Raw genomic sequence first — 24,394 nt, 5'->3', positions numbered from 1 at the left:
AAGACTGTTACCCGATTGTCTCGATAAGTGCTATAATAAAAAAATAACAACTTGTTTTATTACAGAAATCATTTACTTAATACATTTCCTAATACGATATTGGAATTATATACAATTCCGAGGAAGATTATACATTTCCTAGGATATTTATGCATTAAATAATTTATTAAACAATATTTTATACATTTCCTAAATGGTATCGGAATTGTACACATTTCCTAGGATTTGTATACAATTCCTTGATTTCATACATTTCCGGTAACATATATAAAACGGTTAAAATTATGATTTTACGAAAATTTATTTATTCAACTTGCTGTGTATTCGCATTTCGAGTGGATAAGTAATTTCCTTTGATTCAGTTACTAAAAAGAATAGAAATATTACAAATGCCAGCGGAAAATTCTAGCTGATGAAAAAAATTTAACTAAAAATAATTTATTTTATATGTATATGATATTTTAAGTCACAACTGTCATAACCATGAAAACATAGTCTCGTGAAGATTAAATCGTTACTACGGGAAATATTCTAGTTTATGTCGTTAAAAAGTGAAAAAAGTGGAAAAGACAACCTGAAGTACATGTGTGATTGTTATCCAGTGAAAGTGTTGTGTTTTTCGTAAAAAAAAACTAGTGCTAAAACTTTATAGTGACACTTATAACTGTTTGCAATCTACAGACTACCCTCAATTACACCTTACATTTCTATTGTCAAGTGAAAATGACATGACATTGACATGTTATGACAATCCATAGACAATAATATTATCTGTGTTGCCACTACTTAAATAATTAATAATAATAGAAGATAAATATCATTAACTTTTAAAAATATTTATAAGAATAATAAATATAAAAAAAAAAAAAAAAAAAAAAAAAATAAAAAAAAAAAAAAAAACATTCAAAAATCTTCAACGCACCTGGCGCACGTTGAAGTATATAGCCTTCATGACCGGAATGGGAGTAACCCGGTTGTGTGACCTGTATATTTGCCCTACTCGTGGGAACAAAAATGGAATCATCTAACCTAACCCAAACCAATCAAAAAAGGCTTACACAACAAATTTTTCACCCTAGTCTCTTCAATAGACCAAGATCGCAATCCCTCACTGATTGCAGCCAAAACATTACTGATATAACAAACGACAATGAAAACCCGGATAATTCTAAGTGGACTGAAATTCAAAATCGCAAGAGACAAAGAAATAGTCCCGAAGCAGATAGAAGCCAAAAACAGTCTAAAATCAGCACATACTGGCTAAGCCAGCCGACACCCACACACAATTCCTTCTCTATGCTCGATAACGATGAAGATAAAGAGGACCATCAACCCCAGCCAACAGAAAGGATACCAAAACCTCCACCTATATTCATCGACAAAGTGAATAATATCCGTCCCCTAATAAAATTGCTGGACGAAACCGTGAAAGATCTTTTTGAAATTAAAGTATTACCCAAGGATCAGGTAAAAATTCAACCAGCAACAACAGACGCGTACAGGATCATTGTCAATGAACTAGATGCTAAGGGCACAGAATATTTTACTTACAAACCCAAACAAGAACGGAACTTTAAAGTCATACTTAAGAACATACATCCATCGACTGATACTGATGATATTAAAGAAGCATTGGCAAAGCTGGGGCACATCACCACTAATATCTGGAATATCAAACAAGCACTGACCAAAACCCCGTTGCATATGTTTGTGGTCGAACTCCAACCAAGCTCAAATAATAAAGATATTTATAAAATTAAAAACCTGCTATATTGCCGCGTAAAGTTTGAACCACCAAAACCAAAACGGACTATACCTCAGTGTGCCAATTGTCTTGATTACGGACACACAAAAGCCTATTGTCGTCGTTGTCCAAGATGCATTAAATGCGCCGGAAATCATGCATCGTCCACATGTGCGCGTAAAGATCGATCGGATGACGTCAAATGCGCTTTATGCGATGGAAATCACCCTGCGAACTATAAAGGCTGCTCTGTCTTCAAGGAGCTTCAGAAAAAGAAATACCCTGCTCTTCGAGTCAGAGTTCCTCAACAAGATCTGAACATTCCTACTTCTAATCAAGTCCAACATCCAATTCAGCCATATGCTGACGTCGTTCGCAACGGTCTAAATAAGAAACCACATAACCAAAGGCCTTACCAACCCCAGCATGTAACAGTTGCAACTCACGCTCCTCCGATACAGGATCCTAATCTGGCTAATACTCAAACCCAACAAACTGAAAAGTCCAACGTAACCAATAATGACATTAAAGAACTCTTGGATATGCTTAAACAAATGATGCAACAATTGAACAACATGACAAGCCTTTTGCTAAGTGTAATATCCGACTGGCGATCGCAAACGACAAATCAAGGCAGTTGCGAGGATTTTATTCAGGCGGGAGGCAGGCGGCCCACCGTGCCCCCCCGCAACTAAGTATATTTAAACCCATAATCCTCGGCTTGTGGAATGCAAATGGGCTGTCAAATCATACTCAAGAACTAGTATATTTTTTGCAAACTCATCAAATTGATTTTATGCTTATTTCTGAAACGCATTTTACCGTCAAATCCCACTTCCAAGTGCCAAGGTACAAATTGTATCACACGAACCACCCTGATGGCGGAGCTCATGCAGGTTCTGCAATACTGGTCAGGGATAATGTCAAACACTATGTCCACAATCCAATAAGCACTAACGAAATTCAAGCCACTACCATCTCTATTGAGAGTGCAAGTGGCCCAATACTGGTCTCAGCGCTTTACATACCCCCAAAGCACAACCTAAAAGCTGAACAATATATGTCATTCTTTAATCAACTCGGCAATAGATTCATTGCAGCGGGGGACTATAACGCCAAACATACTGACTGGGGCGCAAGAACAACTACTACGAAGGGTCGTGAACTAAAGAAAGCTGTCGAGCAACTTAACCTATGCGTTACATCTACTGGAAAACCGACATATTGGCCTTCCGATCCAAAGAAGAATCCTGACCTGGTCGATTTTTTCGTAACGAAAGGTCTTCCTATCTCTTCCCTACATTGCAAATCTACATACGACCTATCGTCTGATCACACACCTGTCATAGCCGTACTGTATAATGAGCCTGTGGAAGTAACAAAACATTGCAGGATTCATTCTCGTAGAACTAACTGGGAATACTTTCGAGAAATTATAGTCAGCACAATAGATAAACACATAAACTTGAAATCAGATGACGATATAACCACAGCTGTCGAGAGTTTTAACAATTGCATTCAGACTGCTGCCTGGAAAGCTACGCCCAAACACAGAGATATTAAGATCATACCCATGTATCCACAAATAGCAACCGAATTAATACTTAAAAAGAGACAGGCAAGAAAACAGTGGCATACCTCTAGACATCCAGAAGATAAGAAAAAATTTAACAAACTAGCGAAGAAAGTTAAGAACACTCTAGAAGACATTAGGAACATAGAAATAGAGAATCGCTTGCACAGCTTAGATGCCACCTCTGCAACAGATTACTCTTTGTGGAAGACAACTAAATCTTTAAAAAGCCCAATATCTTTCCAATCACCACTTCGACGGGATGATGGCACGTGGGCCAAAAGTGACGCTGAAAAATCAATCTTGTTTGCTCAGCACCTTTCGCGAGTGTTCACGCCGAACTCTGCTGACGGCTCTAGTAAGATACCTGAAGTAACAGAAGCTCTATCGACACCGCATCAGCTTTCACCTCCCATAAAAAAGTTCACGGCAAGTGAAGTTCGCTCCACAATCAAGAATCTTAGCTTAAACAAAGCTCCTGGTTATGACTTAATAACAACTAAAGCCATGAAGGAACTTCCTTCCGTAGCCATTGCCTTACTAACTGCTATATATAACGCTATACTGCGAAGAGAATACATACCTCCTCAGTGGAAAGTGGCTGAAATCATACTTATTCCCAAACCAGGAAAGGCTCCAGAAAACGTGTCTTCCTACCGCCCCATAAGTCTACTACCCGTTGCCTCAAAGATCTTGGAAATTCTCATTCTGAAACGCCTGACTCCACTGCTAGCCAAATCTGATTTAATACCGACCCATCAATTTGGCTTCCGCAAAGGTCATGGCACGATTGAACAAGTCCATCGTTTGGTCGAGATGATTAATAACGCATTCGAACACAAAAAATATTGTTCAGCAGCATTTTTGGACATTTCGCAGGCATTCGATCGTGTATGGCATGAGGGTCTTCTTTATAAAATATTCCAAGCTTTACCTATAAACTACTACCTAATCATAAAGTCATATCTTCAACAACGACACTTCTATGTTAAGCATGGAGACGACAGAACAAATCTCTACGAAATTAAGGCTGGTGTTCCACAGGGCAGCGTAATGGGTCCTGTATTATATCTAATATATACTTATGACTTACCGACTAAAGAAAATGTCCTCGTTGGAACATTTGCTGACGATACTGCTCTCATCGCAATGCATGAGGATCCTGTATCTGCCTCGGAAATGTTACAGCAAAGCTTAAATGATGTCTCAGTTTGGCTTAAAGACTGGAGAATAAAAGCCAACGAAACGAAGTCGGTGCAAGTGACATTTACCCTTAGACGCGATACTTGTCCACCCGTTCAACTTAACGGAATAACAATTCCTCAGTCAGAAGATGTGCGTTACTTGGGTATATACTTGGACAGACGTCTTACATGGAAGAAACATATATTCACAAAAAGGAAAGCTCTTAGTGTACAGTTTCGCAAATTGTACTGGCTCTTGGCACGTAACTCTGGCCTTTCACTGAACAACAAACTTCTTTTATACAAGTCTATCCTCAAACCAATTTGGTCATATGGAGTTGAACTTTGGGGCACCGCAGCTCACTCTAATCTGGAAATTATACAACGTTTCCAGTCAAAAATACTTCGTATCATATCTGGGGCCCCGTGGTTCATTAGCAATTGCCATCTTCACCGTGACTTGTTTATTCCAACTGTTAGAGAGGAAATTCTCAAGAAACTTAAGACATATAAAAGCCGTATAAAAAATCATCCCAACGTACTTGTCTGGAACATGATGGAGCCCAATCGCACTTTTAAGCGCATAAAACGGAGAGCTCCTCAAGACCTCCTTCCACCGTAGAATCAGACTCACCTTGATCATAGAAAATATTATATGGAGATGCCACTGGGCGTTTGCCATGCATGCCAACATTAAAACTTTTAACCACCAGCTTAATGCTTAATAAGGCAGATTGCAGGTTTAGAGGAGTTTAAAAAAAAAAAAATATGTATATAAACATAATTTCTAAACTATAGTTGCAACTTCAATACTTCCTAATACTTCCATTACTGTTTATTGTTTTTTTTTTTTAATTTTAATTGACGTTTAACATAACCTCACTTATCACGTGTGTCAGCTGTGTGGTTGTTATTTTTAGTCGATTTGGTCTGGTTTTATTGATTTAGTTCCTTAAAAAGTCAACAAGTAATGCACAAACACTTAAATCTTTAAGATTTATTTCTAAATACAATGAAGGCGATAAAACGAAATGATTTCAAAGGTAACTAAAATTTTTAAATATTTTTTTACGCAAAACCAAAGAAACAGAAAAAAATTCAGAAAAGTTTCTGAACACTTCGTTTTTAATGCTTTTGTTTTTTTTCAGCGTTAAAACTGAAATATGAAGAAAGTTCTAAGCATCCTCATACAATATTTTTCAAAGAACATTCTGTAAGGGACCACACGGCGGACAAGCCCTCCGGACGCACTATGTTTATTGTTAACGTTCCTCCGTATGCTGATGAAAAAGGACTCATTGATGCATTTAGTGAAGCAGGTGTTGTAGAATCAGTGCAGTTTTGTTTAAAACCAAATGCAACAGAAACTAAAACAGATAGTTTTATACAAGAAAAATGTAAACCTTCTTTTAGATTATGTTATTTAGTATTTAATAAAGTAGCAGAGTTAGATAAAGCTTTAAAGTTAACAGAATTGAAACCCCTCAACTCTGATGGTCATATAAACTTTGGAATTAATAAGTGGTTTAATGAGTACAATGAAAATGTTGTCAAACCTAAAGATTTGAAAGAAAGTATTGAAAAGTTCATGCAGAAATATGATGAAAAAGTTAAAAAAGAGTTGGATGAAGAGAAGAAATTAGAACAAGAAGATGAAGATGGTTGGGTTACTGTAACCAAGAGGGGAAAGGTTCAAAGTTTTGCTCGTACAGAAAAAGTAGAAAACAAAATAATGGCTAAAGAAGAAAAAAGTAAAAAGAAAAAGGAATTAAAGAACTTCTACACTTTCCAAATAAGAGAATCTAAAATGAAGCACATTGTGTCTCTGAGGCAGAAGTTTGAAGAGGATAAAAGGAAAATAGCACAAATAAAACAAAGCAGGAGATTTAAACCTTTTTAATAAACTAGTATTTACAGTATACACATTTTATTGTTTTGATGAATGTAATTACTATACAATTTTTACAAATTTACACACCAAGTGTATGGATAACATTGTAGGAGTGAGGAGATTTTTACAAGTAAAGAAATTTTTTATAAGTACAGCTAATTGAGAAGGTGATACTGTAAATGTTCTTAGTTACACTTGTTTGATGTTAGACTTTCCATAACAGTTGAATATATTTTGAAGACTGCTTCTTTAAATCCTGCTCATAACATCAAGGCTATACAATAATACTTTTGAAGCACAGTGTACTTTTCAATGTCCATAATTCACATTACACACAGTCTTTCATATACTCTGTTGGTGTTTCTTTATTATAATCCGTAGCAATCTGTTCTCTGGTAATGTGTCCAACGCAGCTAGAAGATTGCTAATGTTACCGTAAACGCAACCATTAGCAAGCGCCACTTGAACTGCCTGTCCTATTCTGTCTAGACAATCCTGAAAGAATATAATTTTTCTTTAAAAATCATTTTTTTAAACATAAATTTTTTTTAGTAGATGTGAACAGTGAAATCCCATGTCCCCTAGTGGGGTAAGGGGCAAATGCATTATACATATTATGTTTCACTGATCGATTCTCTTAAGGGACAAGTAGGTGATCAGCCTTCTGTGTCCTACCAGACCTAGACATTTTTTTTTCTTTGTCTCCACCGGGAATCGAACCCAGGACCCATTGGTGCTACACATGCGTCAACAGTGTACCAATGCACAATGTAAAAAGGAGGAATTGTAAAAAATTATGAACTGTGAACTTGTTACAATGTTAATAGCTTCAAAATTACGACTTAAACTTTATATTTACCTGTAGTTTACTATCAGTCTGTAACTTAACTCCTCTTTTCAAGAGTTGATGTGCATAAGCCTGAACAAGTGGAGTCAAGGCAGCTAAATGCTGTCCATTCACAGCAGTGGGGGGACCATGGGTTCGTCGACCAGCCCGCAAACTATGCAAGACAGCTAAATGTAGCTTTATATATAACTCCGATATCTTCATAGACTTTGTGGGAAGTGATTTTACTATTGCATGTTTTTCATCCTCGACTTTAATTTTTTTTAGAGGCGGTTCTTCTTCAACATCTATAGCTGTAAGGAAAGGATATAAATTATTATTTATAATATAAAAGTTTGGAAGATTATTAATTCATTAAATAAGTTATGTAAGATGTTATAAATGGAATTTGTTGCAAATGACAGTCAATATGGTTTATGGCTTGAACAGTATGCTCAATTTTTTTTTTAATTAATAACTCAGCCCCCGGAATCACAGACAAAATAGAAAATCTATTGTGTCGTGGAGCTGGGGGCTCAATGGGTTAATAGATTTCTATACTAACTAACATTCATCAACATAAAGTGGTGCTAATGCACACCAGTGTATCAAGCCAGCCAGGGGTGTCACAGCTGCCATGGGTATCGCACCAACAGGCAAAGCCGGGGGATTCAATTGAGCTGACATGCATAGTGTTGGATTTGTGTACACCTGTAATTTAAAATAGTTAGAAATTGAAACAAATGGCCATGTATTTTGGCAAAAAGTAGATTAATCATGTGAAATAAGTTTTCTTTGGCAAAATAGAAGGGTATAAAACAAACTATGATTAATAAAGTTGTTACAAATTATTATCATTTTGTCATTACTATTTATGACATAGGTTTGGAGCAAATAAATATTTAAGTTCTATTGAAAAATAATATTACAAAATAAATTTACCCAAGATGTAATAACTTCCAATAAGTTTTTTGGAGGCATTTTCTTATTTCCCTGAACATCATGAATGTATAACTCTGTTACTGCTGTGATAAAACTGCACACAAACTGTGGGGCTGTGGTCGCTAGTGATTTCAATGAACTCTGATTAGATGTGTTTAAAAAGAAATGATCCTGTATAACATTTTCAACTAGCTGAAGGGAATGTGAAGATGAACATCCCATCTGCTGCAGCCAGACACCAACAGCTAATAGCACCTGAAATAATACACCTATTATCTTTACGTCATCGTCTACATAAGTGAAGGAGATGAAATGTTCAAATTGACAAATGAAAGTTTTACTGCAAGAAAATAACTTTACATAACACGTGAAATTAATTTTACCGGTGTACAAGATGCTGACACAGCCATACTCGCTAGAATACTAAGAATTTTCAATTTTCTCTGACTTTCCATACTTCCAAACAGTGATAAAAATATTGTGTTTTTAGTAGTTTCGCTTGTACAAGCCGCAAGATAGTCACTTATAATATCAATCAACTGAAGCTCTTGCAAAGGGTTAAGACCGCTTCCTCGACGTGTTCCACGACGATCAGTCTCGCAAAATATAAATTCTGACGTTATATCCATGGCAATGTCTAATTGTTTACTGGTAGGAGCCGATCTACCTATTAATAGTTGTTCTGAAATTATAATTTTATGGAATTATATCGAGAAAATGGAAGATAAACATCATATTGTTTGATGGTTACAGAATTGTTTTGATTCAACACTACCTATTTTAAACAGTGCTTCCTTAGCACTAGCCGGAAACTCATATTTTCTTAGTGTATGCTTTAGATCCGATAAGGACATGATGGAAAATAATATGCAGGGAGTTTATACAGAAAATGGCTTTAAATAAAAAAATACAAATCCCAGACATAAAACTTTATCTTGCTTGTGACAATGACAAACTTCACGACAGGACACATGTCATATGTGTCAAAAACTATTTCACAGAGTAAAAGTACTGCCATAAATTAAAATATTGAATTGAATTGAACTAAATTAAATTAAGAAATCTTGATACGCATATAGTCCTTATACCTTATAGTTGATACGCCTATCGGCTTAATATTGTATTAGCGGCTAAGATATAGATCGAGAAGAAAAAACGTGAGAAAACTCGTAAAAAATTAAATATAAAAAAAACGACGTGTGGCACTCAGCAGGGACTGCCGCATGCCGTGGCCGCGGTAAGCTATTGCATGCTATGCCTTCAAGCCACACCTCCACCCGTCGGAGTGGGGAGCGTAAGGTTTTTCGTTACGGAATTTCTCGATTCGGTCCTCGCGCTCAAGGCCCGCGATAGAAGCTATGCAATAGCTTAATAAAAACTTGTTCCATCTACAGCACTCTGTGCCAATATCATTAAAAAGTTAATAAATGACGTCTGACGTAATGATTTTAGAACTTGACATTTGCATCAAAGATTTGCATTTTTGCCGTGTCCAAAGTGAAATAGCGTAGCGCGGTTTGTTGTTAGATTTGTTAGTTTTTCATACTTAGGGTAATTTTATTTATTTTAATTAGCCATGGAGGTCATTGTGGCTAATGTAGATCATATCAAATTCGATATTGATTACGCATTAGAACAGCAGTATGGAGCACTACCGTTGCCTTTCCCGGGAATGGACAGTAAGTGCTTATTTTTGTTCATAAAACGTAATGTTTGCATTACAGTTCTTCTTAGTGTTATCGTGATAGTCTATGTACTAAAGTATGACCATTTCTACAGAATCGACTGCAGCGGTTTGCGAGTTTTTTGGACAACCAGGTGGTTGTAGCAACGGTCCTCAATGCCCTTACAGACACGTCCGCGGTGACCGCACAGTTGTGTGCAAGCATTGGCTACGTGGACTGTGTAAAAAAGGCGACCAGTGTGAATTTCTACACGAATATGACATGACTAAGATGCCTGAATGTTACTTTTACGCTAGATTTAACGCATGTCACAATAAAGAGTGCCCATTCCTTCACATAGATCCAGAGAGTAAAATTAAAGACTGTCCTTGGTAAGTCTTTCATTAATAATTGTTACTTATATAGTAAAAGTGAGCTTATATAACTATAATATGTTTAAAACTGTATCAATCAAAACAGCTAGGCTTTTTAAAAAAAAAAAAGCTAGGCTCGCTCAGAATTTCAAATCAATTAAGTCATACCTACACCATTAATTTAATAAGGCTATACTAATTATTGGAATTGGTATACATAATAGTGGTAAATTTAAAAAATATCTTATGAAAATTCAAAAGTGCTACTAGAAGAAGTCTAATTGAATAAATAAATGTTTGAGTTTGAATCAAACTCTTATTTCTCAATTACTTTATTCAGAATATTTATTCCAATTCCAGGTATGACAGAGGTTTCTGCAGGCATGGTCCGCATTGTAGACACCGGCATGTCAGGAGAGTGTTGTGTATGAACTATCTAGCTGGTTTCTGTCCAGACGGTTCAAGCTGTAAGTTCATGCATCCGAGGTTTGAGCTACCAGCTCCTCCAGAACAGACTAAGGACACTAAACGTCTTCCTGTATGCCATTACTGCTCAGAAGTTGGACATAAAGCATCTACGTGTAATAAGATTCCACCTGATGTAAGTATTATTTTGTTATTGCACTTTAGAACTGCTTTTAGAAAATATGTAGGTTGTCATGTATCAAGGATCAATCAATAGTAAAGACGTAAAGTTCAAACATTTGCTAGTCAAAACTGAAAATTATTTTATTCATCAATTGAAATATATACTAATATTATAAAGCTGACAAGTTTGTTTGTTTCAATGTGCTAATCTCAGGAACTACTGGTCCGATTTGAAAAATTATTTTGGTGTTAGATAGCCCATTTATCGAGGAAGGCTGAAGGCTATATTATATCATCACACTAAGACCAACAGGAGCGGAACCAAGCGGGTGAAACCGCGGGGCACATTGATATAAATTTAAATCTTTCAGAATAAATGTTAAGGATCGCAGCTAGTCATAAATAAATAAGAGTAAACAACATTGGTTGTATTATTTGTAAGGTAATCTTATATTTTATTCTATTTACAGCAAAGGGAAGTAGTATTAAGGCAAGAGGAGGCAAGATACAGATCTCTAGGCTATGTGAAACAAGTGTCGGAAGATGGTGACGGTCACAGAATGCAGCGGTTAATGCACAAACCGTTAGAAGAAGTGACCTGCTTCAAATGTGGGACAAAGGGACATTACGCGAACAAATGCCCCAAGGGTCACTTGGCCTTCCTCTCAAACCAGCCAGGACAAAACAACAACCACAATATGTTCAAAAAACCCAACTAGTATAAGCTTGTGAAGTCTTACGGGGCTTCAATATAGTTGTACAAGTAACAAGTGATGCCAGTGCTGAATTATTTGGTACTAGCAGGCCACAAATGACATAAGTGCGGAAGTGTTTTTTTTTCCAGTGTATGTATGGATGTTCTGCTATTTTATTATGGTAGATGTATGAAATTTCATGTTGTGCATGATTTAGAGAACCAAAATTAAGTCTGATCATGTACCTTCTCTTTTCAAAATAATTAATTTGTCTAATTTCTCTCACTTTAAAATCAAAATAGCCTCATATTTTTTTATTTATATTTGTCCAGAAGAATGATGATTTGTGTGATGTCTAAAAATCAAATAATAATAGAATTCTTTTTTTTCTCTTTAATATTTAATAGATTGACACAAATTAATATTCCTATTCCTTAATGCAGTGTATAAAATGATATTCAAACTGTACTTTCATAATTTCATTGTTAAAAAATCATTATGTATTTAATTTATACTATGTACAATGGTGCATTAACACATTCGTGTGAATGGCGATGCGAGTAATAAACACGCAAACATAAACAGTGCCCTCATTATTATTTTTGAAATTCGTATTTAGAGCGGCTTTTCAGGGGTAAGCAAATGGAAGATGAATGTATATGTGTACTCGTTTACAAATATTTGAACGAATTTTTCGTTGGATCACAATGTGTAACGCACCATGTTAGTTAAATTGGTTAATGCCTTTGAAAATGTAGACCAATTTATCAGTATATAACACAGTTACACACGTCATAAAGTTTCTACGCAAGATGCAAGCATTCGTCTTGTAATCGTCAATTGACGAAAACGTGTGCATGACGTGCATATTACGTGAACAATAAGCCTAGAAAATAATAATAAAATGTTTTTAGGATAGTAAAAATTGTAAATATTGTGTAAGACTATTTGTATGTAAATAAAATGTAAGAATAAGTTGCATTGCTGTTTTGCTTCCAAAAATATGCTTTTTATATATTGTTATCCATAAGTATACTTTATTTAAACCTAGTGTTATAATTTTTATGGATCTAGTCTGATCTAGTATACACCTGGCTGAATTTCGTCGTGGATAACATAGATATCAGCATTCAAATAAAATATTGATTTTAGCTACTATGTGAACAATATAAATTAAGATAAAAGGCTGAAGAAATCGTTACATACTGCGTCAGAAATAGTCAATATGTAAGTCATATTTTCTGTGAATCTCACTATAATCATTACTTGCTCTGTAATATTGTGTGTTGCCTTTTACAGTACTCCAAAATTAATAATGCGCATGCAGATCTTCGCTAATTATCGTATTTCCAGAAATACCCGAATCACCCCGAATCATTGAATCGTAAGTGCCCCAAACAATGCACTTTCATCTTGCACCTTGTTTGAAAGAAATAGGAGTCAATTCAGAGTCATACACAATCGAAAACAATTCAGGCCATAGGTGACGGTAGCCTGTCAGTCCAAAAATTAAAAAATCCGTCAGTCGTCTTTATATATATTGGTGGTGATGGAATCATATAGAGCTGCTGTTCATACCCTTCTTAGTTTTGTTTCAAAGTTGAATTTTCCGATAAAATGATTATTTACACAGGTAAGTAGCAGCTGATAGCAATGGGGAAAGTGAAAATGAATATGAGCATAATGAAAGCTCTGATCATTCTACGATATAATATACAAGAAATAGAGATAATCCCTGATTCTGTAAATCCTTTGGACTGAGATTATAATGATTAGATTTCTACAATTTAAATATAAAGCAGTGTTTGAAAATCATGTTTTCAAATATAAACTTTGTCCATCATGACGCCAGCTTCAGCAAGACACTTTAATAGTTCTAAGTATATAATTTTCCGAGTAAATCAATACAACAAATATATATTCGCAATTGTGTGGCTTATCCTCGCTATTAACTTACATTGAATTATCGAAACAAATTTCGTTACTTATCTATTTTACCATAAAATCACAATAAAACTCATTCTATCTAATAAACTATGCATAAAGAAAATACATTTAACCACTCTATATACATATCATCTTCGGAGGCTCGGGGAATATGACAGTTGCCGAACAGTGACGAATTTTTCTATGCGCATTATCAGTTTGGGAGTACTGTAAATTGGTTCCAGTATAAAATTAGAATCAAATTACTGGCTTTCCGCTGAGATTAATATATAAGCAATTAATAATATTATGGACGTATCAAATATATTGTAGGGGCTTGTTATGTGCGGGTGTAATGAAAGATGAATAACTACGCAAAGGTTATATTTTGTTAACTACATATATATTTATCCGTATGTAATTAATATTCGACCTAATGCGACCCACCCACGTCCCGACAAGCCCGTGACTGTTCATGATCATGCATAGCGCACGAACTGTTTATATACGAGTTAACGTGTGAACTTTCTTAGGGCTACACTTGAAATTCGATAACTCGTAAATTGGCTTGTCGTCGCTACAATATATAACGCGATAATCTCAGGAACTACTGGTCCAATTTGAAAAATTGTTTCGGTGTAAGATAGCCCATTTATCGAGGAAGGCTGTATATCATGCTAAGACCAACAGGAGCGGAGCAATGCGTGTAAAAACCGCAGGGCACAGGTAGTCGTAAATATCTATGATTAATGGGTTGTCATATGAGATCGTTAGCAGATTATTATCTTAATAAATTTCGTACTACCCATAATATAATAATAATAGAATCACAACAATAATACATGCAAATCGTGTACCGGATACTTTAACCAAAGAAAAGTCAAAGTGTGGCAACTGGCAACACTTGCACAAGCCACAGCCTCCACAGCCCACAAGCCAAAAAACAAATCTATCAATGTCAGATTTATGTCGATCTAGTGGCGGTGTGTTCGGCGTTGTTTGAAACTTACAATTAAAAAGTCCTAAAACTTTAACAGTAATATAAATATATATTACTATTTTAGAAAGTAAATAACCTTTTCTTCTTCTCAGTTTCCTCAGTGACGCGAGTAATCGCTGAGAGGCTGATATTTAAATTTTAAATCAACACGCGGTACATTAAACATTAACATGGTAAGTTTTTAAACTTAATTTATTGTTATTCTTGCTCATGTAACAAAAAAATACTTATTTTAATTCAGATTTAATTTATTTGTTCAAAAATTGATTATGTGATTCGAATCTCCTCTCACATGTTTCAAGCATGTTTCTGCATAAAGTTTTAGGTTATGTTGTTAAACTTCAATAAGCTACACAACGCTTTAGGTTATTTTAAATTTAACAATTCATATGTAATTATAATCATTACAGAGTGAGGCCGAGGCTAACGTTAACCCGAAAGCATACCCCCTGGCGGACGCTCCGCTAACGGCGAAGATTTTGAACCTTGTTCAACAAGCCGCCAACTACAAGCAACTGCGCAAAGGTGCCAATGAAGCCACAAAGACCCTCAACAGAGGTCTCTCCGAATTTATTATTATGGCAGCAGATGCCGAACCTTTGGAAATCGTGTTACACATTCCGATTTTATGTGAAGACAAGAATGTGCCTTACGTTTTTGTGAGATCGAAACAAGCTTTGGGCCGTGCATGTGGTGTATCTCGGCCAATTATCGCTTGTTCCATAACTATAAATGAAGGTTCCCAATTGAAACCTCAAATACAGAGCATTCAACAAGAAATTGAAAGACTCTTAGTTTAAGTGTCAGTGCGTATTGCATACTATTTTTGTAAATAGGATAAGTTTAAAATAAAAAATGGTTTAAAAATAAATTGTTTTATTATATTAAACACATTTAAATACATTTAGTTATTGGTCCCTATGTTATGATATTTATAATCTCATGACTCAAATAATTTTTTAACTCTCAAATCCCAATTATCTTCCCATCTTGATTCTTGAAACTTGGTCAATTCATGTCTCATCTTTTCTGCTTGTTTGTTTTGTTGTACATTGTTGGGAAAACCTTCAAACCAGGTTACTATTTGTTTAGACAGTTCGTCACTTGATTTAAATGTATAACCATTTATGCCATGTTGCACCAATTCATTTATACTGCAAAAAAAATGCTTTTAGAACAAATAATTTACAATTCATACTTAGAATAGTATATAATCATCATAATTTAAAAAATATTTATCACAATGAAGATACATATTTACAAACATACACAATAAACATAATAGACAAAAAATACAATTAAACATACCATTTAAATTCACAAGCGCAGACAGGCAGACCAGCTCCAAACATATCAACCACTTTCATGGGCAGATCCAAGCCAGATGAGCTAGTATGTAGACAGACTCCTAAATCAGCACTCGCTACCATCGTTGGATAGTCTCTAGCCTCCAACCATGGGGTGATCACTGTAACATTCTTCCAGTTGCGAGCTGCTATCTGCTCCTTGTAATATTCCTTCATAGGTCCCTTGCCAGTAATTACACAGATGAGTTTGGGCAATTTTTTGGATAGGGAATGTGTTGTTTCATATACTGAAAATAAAATTATAAATGAAGACATTAAATTTATGCAATTTATTATTGAAATGTCTGTTGTAAAATTATTGTTAAGTAATTACTAATTTTGAAACAAATTAATAATTACTTAACAATAAATTTAAAATTAGCTAACCTTGTAAGGCTTCCAATAATACACTAAAATCTTCATCAGGAGTCCAGCTAGTGCTGCTGAACAAGAGGCCAGGTCTGTCTTGTCTCAATACAATGCTGTCCCCAACAGTTTCTGTGAAAGCCGTTTTTATCTCTGAATGTATATAATTGTTGTCCAAAAACTCCTTATATTGCTCGCCAATTTTCAGAAACCATTGGTGTTTTTCTTGTATTGTTATTGGATGAAATATTTGTGGAGGTCGATCATATAGTACTGTTGCACTGAAAATAAATAGATTATGACAAAGGGTCCCATTTCCCAGCAGTGGGAACAATAATGAGCTGATAATGATGATAAAATTAAATATAACTTGAGTATTCAAATGTTTACATGGTTCCATGTTTTTCTTATTTATGTCATAAAAAAACATACACTATGCCCCATCTTTCTACCAAATCCTCCTTCATTGCATATGTTACACAAAGATTGTGGTCAGAAGACTGGCCAAACCATTTTTCCAATTGTGTAGCTACTTTGAGCAGTGGATGGTTCGAATTTAATGTCAAAGCCATTATTGAATATGCATAGTTGTGCCAATCAATGATAAACTTAGTTTTTGTAATCAAGCAGTAAAATCGGCACACAAATAATGTAGGAATCGCTGGTGGGTTCTGACACAAAATGTAGTCACACTTCCCAGTTATAAATAACGTTAAAAGTAAGCTTATTGTTTGCCAGAGTGTTTTTGCAAAGTATTGAACAAGTTTAGGACCGCCAAGTTTCAATGGTTGTAGCTTTGTTATAGTTATGTTAGCTTTCTCTTGGATATCGGGCAAAGGTTTTGTTTCCACATAGCCAATGATATTAACATTAAGCCCGTTATTGGCTAGGGATAATGCATGATATTGCATTCGCGGACTCCTTCCGATATCGCCCAAAACAACCACTTTAACAGTTTTATTTGTTATATCTGTCATTTTATAATAACTGCACGTACAAATCTAATCAAGAGTTATGTTATAATTTCTTTTATTGAATTAAAGAAGTCTGCGGCCGGTGCATTCTATCAAACAGTAATTTACTTGCTTTACTTCCTCTCTGACAGTTATTACTGGATAATACTTTCTGTGTTTATAGCACAGAGCTCTAGTCACAGATAGCTATATAGGTACTATTAGAGCAACTTAAATAAAAATTTTACTAGATTTTCAGTTTATACAAAAGATATTCTTTGACTTTTACTATTTATCACAGCTTTATCTAGCTACGTTTCATGACATATGACATTTGACAACATAATATTGACTCTATGATATTGACTGATTGACATATTATGATCGCATTAGCCAATTAAGGCTTTGTCAGTCAGGACGCGTACTAAGCGCGCGTCAGAGCGTTAACTTGACGCCGCGCTATGACGCTAAGATGTGTTGTACTACCATCGTAGAATACCTAAGAGCAATTAACCTATAGAGTTCTTATATTAAGACAGAACAAAATACATATTTTCTAATCTACTTACTCTTAGTCAATAACAGCATAAGCCAGATTGAGATAGCGATAGAGTATCTGCACTGTCTTCAAACGTAGCGCGCCGGCAGTCAGTTTGTTTTCCAACCAGCTGGTGGGCTCAGTGCGTCAAGTGTTTTTAACGAAATATTTAGAAAATATAAAGTGTACAGTGTTTCTTTTTATTTGTCAGTGTGCTAAAATAACTATTGTATGTTTAGCAACCGGCTATCACTAGTCGAATGGGAGTTTTGGATAAAAACAATGTAAAAATATCTTTCCATCGGTAAGTGATTTTCAGCAAATTGATAAATATTTATGTTTTAAACCTATTTGAAGGTTTTATCAAGCGCTTTTTTGTAATTTTATGTTGTAACTGTAACATTTACCCACTATATGGGGTTGTGGAATATAAAATAATGAAATAATTTTTAAAAAACGTCACAATAATATCACGTTTGGCATTTTGTTTACCACCGTAGTGTTGTAACACATCTAGCGTATATTATCGATTTATGACAAAAAATCTATTTCATATTAACGTTGATTTATTTATTTTGTTTCATAAATCAGATTTATATGTAGTTGTTGTTGCAAATAATAGATGTAAATTTTTTACCGCAGGAAAATAAAACATACCACGTGGTTGTTTTATTTGCACTATGTGTTTTAGTTTTCGTTTGTTGTTTATTAATTTCTCTTTCAGATTATTAATAAATTCATTTTGTTTTAGATTTCCAGAGCTAAATAAAAAATGGGTATAAAACGTGAGACATGAGTTGATTGGACGCCGCCACAATTTGCAATATTGTGTTCACTGCATTTCGAGCCTACTTGTTATCAAGATGGATACTCTAGAAGAATTGTGCAATCTTACGCTTACGTTTTTTTTTATTCCTGTAGATAATAAATACATTTGATTAAAGAGAGTGAATTTTTATTTTGAAATTTTTTACACATAAGTTACCTACTTTAAATGTGTAACTATGTGAAAATTAAACGGTTGATTAAATGACAGTTCTCATAGATGAGAAACTACTATTGAAATACATACTTAATATACATGCGTTTTCAAAGAAAAACCCGCATAGTTCCCATTCCTGTTGGATTTACGGGATCAAAAGTAATTTTTCCAAATTTCATTGTAATCGGTTTAGTAGTATTCGCGTGAAAGAGTAACAAACATCCATCCTCACAAACTTTCGATTTATTAGTAGGATGTTAGGAAAATGTTTTCATTAAGACTGTCCTTTTATTAACTTGTTAAAATGCTGCATGATTCCTTCATGCTGACTGTGCCTTTCTCCTCACTCCTTTAACTTTATCATCATTTCCTTCTTTATTTTAAATTACATTTCAAGTTTTAAAATTTCTTTTATAATGTACTAACTTTCCGCCCGCGTTTTTAAAGAAAATCCTGCACAGTTCCCGTTCACGTGGGATTTCCGGGATAAAACCTAACCTATGTGTGTATGTACAAAATTTCATTGTAATCGGTTCCGCAGTGAAAGAGTAACATCCCTTCTCACATAATTTCGCATTTATTATATACGTAGGATTAAACAAATAATGTATTCAACTGAAATTAATTATAAGTTTTGTTTTTTTATTATTTATTATTTCACGAAACCGTAAATGCAAAATACATTCACGATTTTATCGATTGAAGCACATCCCATCACTATCACCTTCTATCTATCTAAATACGTACCTATAGTAAAAATGGTGCCATGACTATGTTGAAACGTAGCTTGTTGTCTATAGCTGTCTCATTCTTTCATACGACGTTTTCTTTAGATAGAGAGAAACAAATATATGTAAATTGTATACGCTCGATACAAGTACTCTATAGGTTAATTGCTCTTAGTAGAATACCGTCAAACAGAGCGCCGGCGCTAGCAGTGCGCAACGCTCTGTCGCGGCGTTAGGACGCTTTAACGTTGGGTGTTGTATTTTTTTACAAATTTTATTTTAGTGTCGGAGTTAATAGGCGTAAAATAATTATAAAATACTGCATAATGACCGAAAATTTGATAGAATTGGTTAGAAAATATCCATGCTTATATAATACGAAGGATTGTTCGTATAAAGATATTTCAATGTACAAATTTTTGGGATAAGCAGTTCATGTAGTTCTTCGAATAAATCTTGAGACATAAGAAAGTATGTAAAAACTCGATCTTCATGTGATGCAAGCTCATGACACAAACGATGATACTTTCCTAAATCCTTTCTCTTTTGATTGATGTCGTGCACCCATACTCTTTTTCTCTGTGACCGTGATAAAGCATATAAAAGTAATAATTCTTCCACATCTGAATCACTCGACACCACCATAACGAATAAACTTCACACTGCTATCGATCTGCACCACGTTTTGGCGAATGGCGAAATAACGTGCGCTAAATTCGCGCGCAAAAATATTTTTTAGCGCGTTCTGTTTGATGAAGCCTCGCGCGACGTTAAAACAGGACGCTATAACGCTACTACGCAGCGCTAAATACGCGTCCTGTCTGACAAAGCCTTTAGCCATGGTCATTGGTCACAGTATTGCCATGGTTATAAAATATTTGAAAGTTGACAATTATTGACATTTGAATTTTGAAGTTGATTTGTTTATTGTTTTGATTCTGATATTCCTTTTATTTACGTAGTAACTAATACTTAATCTGTGTCCTTATTCATTGATAAAAGCTGTTGTGGTTGGTTGTGGTAGGTGGCAGGTGGTATATTACTTGCTCTGTGGTAGGTGATGGTAATTATTTGATTTAGTACGTGGACTGTACTAATAATTGATTGTTTGGATTGTACATATTGAACTTTTGAATGGTTTAAGGTGATTTTTATTAAATTATTGAAAGAAGTTGAAATGTGATTGAAACTGATCATGTCGAAAGTATTACTTATTCGACATCTTCCTATCAACTTATCATTTCAAGATAAAGAACAATTGTTAAAACACTTTGGCGCTGAAAAGGTATGGGAAACTGCTAAAAAACGAAATTATATATTTGCGTCTTTTTCTAGTGTTGCAAAGGCAGAATCTATATTGCGCAGATTACATCAGCTCGAAGTAGCACAGAGACGTTTAGTTGTGGAATATTCGTTTGAGAAAGAACCATCTTTAGATAATCGAAAAAGCAATGAAGATTCATCTCAGGCTACAATAAAAATTAAAGAATTCTTACGCGTATTAAATGCCTGGAATCCATCTGTAAATTTCTATCAACCACCACCTCCGCATCTCAAATACAAATACCCTGACATAGATGCAAATATAGCTGTCAATATTATATTTGAATTATTCAACCATGCGCCTCTTTACAATCAATTACTACACTTGATGAACAAAATGTCTCTGCATGTCCCTTTTTCTGACAAACCAGAAGCTGTTGATTTCTTTAAGAGCACCTTCAGACCTTTCTTTCTAGATGAAATATTTGTACCTCCTCCGCACTTGCAAAGTGAGCCAGAATCAGAAATTGAAACCGATGAAGAAAATGATTATCCTAAACCGACTGTGCCAATACAAAAACCTCTAATAAAAAGGCAAAATATTCTACCAATCACAAGGAAAAGACCTGCAGCTGTTCTGGCAACAGCTAGTATGTCTCAGCCTAAAAAAGTTCTCATCAGTCAGGAAGAAGTATTTGAAGTTGTCACACCTGCTGCTGACACAAAGAAAATATCTCTAGTTGTTCATCAGGATGCTTTACAAAAACAAGTCAAAGAACCTATAGTTGTTGGTGAACTTGGGAAGTTTGAAAAGGTGGATAAACCTCCAGAAAACATTCCCGAGGATAAAATAGAAGAGCCACCTACAATCACTAGGAAAGAACTACTTAAAAACAGATTAAGCTATAGTGATATGAAACTTCTTCCAGTTTTCAAGAATTACAATCCTGGGGAACCATCTATGAGATTATATATTAAGAATTTGGCAAAATCAACAACTGAACGGGATGTTAAAAGGGTTTACAAAGGTTATATAGAAAATTTATCAGACGAAGAACAAAATGGTTTTGATGTTAGAGTGATGCAGGAAGGCAGGATGAAAGGCCAAGCATTTGTTACATTTCCATCTATAAAAATAGCAGAAACTGCTTTAAATGAAACAAACGGGTATCTTTTGAATGATAAACCAATGGTTGTGCAATTTGCTAGAGCTGCTAATAAAAAGACTATTGATTAGATGTTGTTTTTAATTTTTGTAGACTTAATAGTAGGTAGAGCAAGTTGAGACATTGCATAGAGAATAACTTATTTTCTACCTTATTAAAAATGAAATTTATGTAATCTATTATATTATGTAGCTTTGAATGTTATTTTGTACTAAAATAAATTGAGCTCTATGTTCAATTAGAGTTTAGACTTATACAATAAATAAAAATCCAAATATTCAGTAACTTATATATTCAATAATTCAATAGTATATGTTGATAACACCTTCTCTTCAGGCACCTGACTTTTGTTAATTATTTTATCTAAGTGAGACATAACACTGCTGATGTTATTTAAATTATCAATAAGTCCCACGACAACTTTTTGAACTTTTTCCAGTACATAACTGACTTTTTCATCTTTTATCATTAGAAAGTGCTGGTAGAATGCATCTAGGAGTAAAGTACACCAATCATACATCATACTTTCATGTGCAATATTCAGGTCGGTTTCTGTAATTAAATATGCTACATAGCTCATTAAAAACAGTCCGTTATCTAAAGACATGCCACTTCGTAAATGTGGTAACATCAGAGCGTCACTAAATGATGTTTTAAGGAGGTGATTCAACAGCACAAATTTTGACGCTAATTCATAATTTTCCTCTGAATAATCCAGCTGATAGGAACAAAACTCTAAAAATTCATCTTCATTTGTTACATCAATAGAATCTACATTCATTTCCTTTAGAGTAAAATTTAATAACATAACTAGGTTTGATTCAGGTATATCTTGGAACTCGAGCAATGCCTTCATGATGTGATTAAAATCATGAGTTTTCACTACAGAGGGAATGATCTGAGCGAAGATACTGCGTTCTGACAACCCTTTGGGTAATAATTCCTTCATTTCATCACTAATTCTGTATAAGGGTTGGTCTGAAGTACCCCAATCAGCTATGACAGTTTGATTTTCTTGTACATCGTGGGAGCCAAGTAGACTTGAGAGGTTTCTATCTGTTTCCAATATGTATGGCAACATTCCGATGTGATTTGACGCTTGGAGGAGTATTCTACTGTTAAAGCAATAGAGTTTAGCATTTTGCGTATACATTTTCATTGGATATTTGCATGATCCAACTCCCAGTGCTACATTATAAGCTACAAGGATAGCTCCATCTTGTTCAATGTTGCTGCCAAAGAATATTAAATTATTCTCTCCCATCCATGCAAGGGACACCTCAGATACTGTAGAAATCCAAGGTATTGAAAATGTAACTTTCCAGGTCTTTTCTTTGATGTCATATACACCCATTTTGGAGTCACTCCCTGAAAACAAATTACATTCAATGTATTAGTGAGTGTATAAGAGTTCTGGGTATAAGAGTTCTACTAAATAAAATGTCTAGATTTTGTGAGGCTGAATTAATCTACAAATGAATGTAATGATGTTTTTACAGACCAAGTTAATGATTTTTTAATAATTTTATATATTTACTCAAGAAATAACTTTACAATACTTACACAAAACATATATATTTTTACTCTGTGTACATATCAGATGTCCAACTACATACACATCATCCGATCTTGTGACTTTTACACGATTAAGCTTTGCTTTTTCCAAATCACCCAATTCATCTCTTATGGGGCAAGTAAGTATTTCGTAGCTGTCTTTCTTATTTTTCAAAACATAACAAACATATTCCTTTTTATCTATTGTGCAGCAAGCTACATCAATTATTGTTTCAGATTCTTTTATAAGTAGTTTGTTTTCATAAGATTTCCTGTTATCCACCCCGTAAGGAAGTGACGCACAGTTGCCATTTTCAAATATTATGAGAGCTGTGTCATTTGTTCTTGCTACTAGTTTAAGAATGTTGATAGAAAACTGGAATAAAAATGGCTTCTTATTAGTGTGAACTTTATGTGTACTTAATTATTTACAATTTGTAATCAAAATAAAGTTACGTAAAACAATTAAAATGATTCAAAATATTGCGGTTAGTTAAATTAGTTACCTTGTATTTTTTTAATTTATCCAAATTGTCATCATCATTCTTCCAAGACTTTATTGTATTTTTGTTGAATACACCAATATAGGATTCTTGTTCTTTATCGTAAATCACTGGAGCTGTAATATGGTCCTTTGATGTCCATCCACCGGTTTGCTTCTGGTCAGAGAGCTAAAGACAACAATATAACAATTATTTTATGCACTTATATGATTAGAAACAAAAACTTATTAATACAAATTTTTAATGTTACTAAAATGTAATAAATATGAGGAATTAAGCATGTAATCAACTTACCCTGTATTTGTTGACAACATTTCGGCTTAGAGTAACCACAACATTTTCACTTTCTTTGTCTTCGGTAACACCGAGAAAACTATTTTGATCAATCAATGGACACAGGATGTAGTAACTTTGAAATTTTGCCATTTTCTGTTTTATCTTATGTTTTTACAAATAAAGCATAGCCTGAAAACATGTGGTGTGGTACACAGAGCAAGTGTTTTGACTTATAAATGTCAATGAAATCAGTTGACACTTGTTTGACAGTTGATACCGGCAATTCATAAAACGTAAAAAAAAAACATATTT

At 34.4% G+C, this 24,394-nt stretch overlaps 7 protein-coding genes across 8 annotated transcripts; 4 read left to right on the top strand and 3 right to left on the bottom strand.

The window, feature by feature from the left end:
• The first annotated feature begins 5,323 nt into the window (after positions 1-5,323).
• LOC123694247 (ribosomal RNA-processing protein 7 homolog A) lies at positions 5,324-6,426 on the top strand. Its single transcript, XM_045639632.1, has 2 exons — positions 5,324-5,544; positions 5,650-6,426. Exons 1-2 carry the CDS (start codon positions 5,514-5,516, stop codon positions 6,399-6,401), a joined length of 783 nt encoding a protein of 260 aa, XP_045495588.1. The 5' UTR covers positions 5,324-5,513; the 3' UTR covers positions 6,402-6,426.
• Positions 6,383-9,125, bottom strand: LOC123694245 (uncharacterized protein C7orf26). Its single transcript, XM_045639631.1, has 6 exons — positions 8,936-9,125; positions 8,544-8,842; positions 8,161-8,415; positions 7,788-7,929; positions 7,252-7,532; positions 6,383-6,887 (listed from the first exon to the last, which is right to left on the bottom strand). Exons 1-6 carry the CDS (start codon positions 9,012-9,014, stop codon positions 6,735-6,737), a joined length of 1,209 nt encoding a protein of 402 aa, XP_045495587.1. The 5' UTR covers positions 9,015-9,125; the 3' UTR covers positions 6,383-6,734.
• Positions 9,126-9,648: 523 nt separating this feature from the next.
• LOC123694509 (cleavage and polyadenylation specificity factor subunit 4) lies at positions 9,649-12,462 on the top strand. Its single transcript, XM_045639964.1, has 4 exons — positions 9,649-9,839; positions 9,940-10,216; positions 10,559-10,799; positions 11,257-12,462. Exons 1-4 carry the CDS (start codon positions 9,737-9,739, stop codon positions 11,503-11,505), a joined length of 870 nt encoding a protein of 289 aa, XP_045495920.1. The 5' UTR covers positions 9,649-9,736; the 3' UTR covers positions 11,506-12,462.
• Positions 12,463-14,352: 1,890 nt separating this feature from the next.
• Positions 14,353-15,291, top strand: LOC123694478 (NHP2-like protein 1). Its single transcript, XM_045639926.1, has 2 exons — positions 14,353-14,580; positions 14,818-15,291. Exons 1-2 carry the CDS (start codon positions 14,578-14,580, stop codon positions 15,205-15,207), a joined length of 393 nt encoding a protein of 130 aa, XP_045495882.1. The 5' UTR covers positions 14,353-14,577; the 3' UTR covers positions 15,208-15,291.
• LOC123694477 (chitobiosyldiphosphodolichol beta-mannosyltransferase) lies at positions 15,267-17,381 on the bottom strand. The gene is made up of 4 exons (XM_045639925.1): positions 16,552-17,381; positions 16,141-16,400; positions 15,716-16,001; positions 15,267-15,561 (listed from the first exon to the last, which is right to left on the bottom strand). Exons 1-4 carry the CDS (start codon positions 17,094-17,096, stop codon positions 15,348-15,350), a joined length of 1,305 nt encoding a protein of 434 aa, XP_045495881.1. The 5' UTR covers positions 17,097-17,381; the 3' UTR covers positions 15,267-15,347.
• A 2,924-nt stretch (positions 17,382-20,305) lies between these two features.
• On the top strand, positions 20,306-21,821 carry LOC123694402 (RNA-binding region-containing protein 3-like). Of its 2 annotated transcripts, none has more exons than XM_045639826.1 (2): positions 20,306-20,383; positions 20,465-21,821. In XM_045639826.1, exon 2 carries the CDS (start codon positions 20,516-20,518, stop codon positions 21,818-21,820), a length of 1,305 nt encoding a protein of 434 aa, XP_045495782.1. In that variant the 5' UTR covers positions 20,306-20,383; positions 20,465-20,515; the 3' UTR covers position 21,821. The 2 variants fall into 2 exon arrangements, with proteins under 2 accessions (XP_045495782.1, XP_045495783.1); XM_045639827.1 differs by having other exon boundaries at positions 20,355-20,373.
• A 203-nt stretch (positions 21,822-22,024) lies between these two features.
• Positions 22,025-24,298, bottom strand: LOC123694401 (nucleolar protein 11). Its single transcript, XM_045639825.1, has 4 exons — positions 24,101-24,298; positions 23,810-23,974; positions 23,313-23,679; positions 22,025-23,117 (listed from the first exon to the last, which is right to left on the bottom strand). The coding sequence occupies exons 1-4, from the start codon at positions 24,230-24,232 to the stop codon at positions 22,036-22,038; spliced, it is 1,746 nt and encodes a 581-aa protein (XP_045495781.1). The 5' UTR covers positions 24,233-24,298; the 3' UTR covers positions 22,025-22,035.
• Positions 24,299-24,394: the final 96 nt, after the last annotated feature.

This window comes from Colias croceus, chromosome 9 (genome assembly GCF_905220415.1).
Source record: "Colias croceus chromosome 9, ilColCroc2.1".
NCBI classification, from domain to species: Eukaryota; Metazoa; Arthropoda; class Insecta; order Lepidoptera; family Pieridae; genus Colias; species Colias croceus.
Note: the sequence above shows the minus strand (reverse complement) of the source record. Positions and strands in the feature narration are given on the sequence as shown.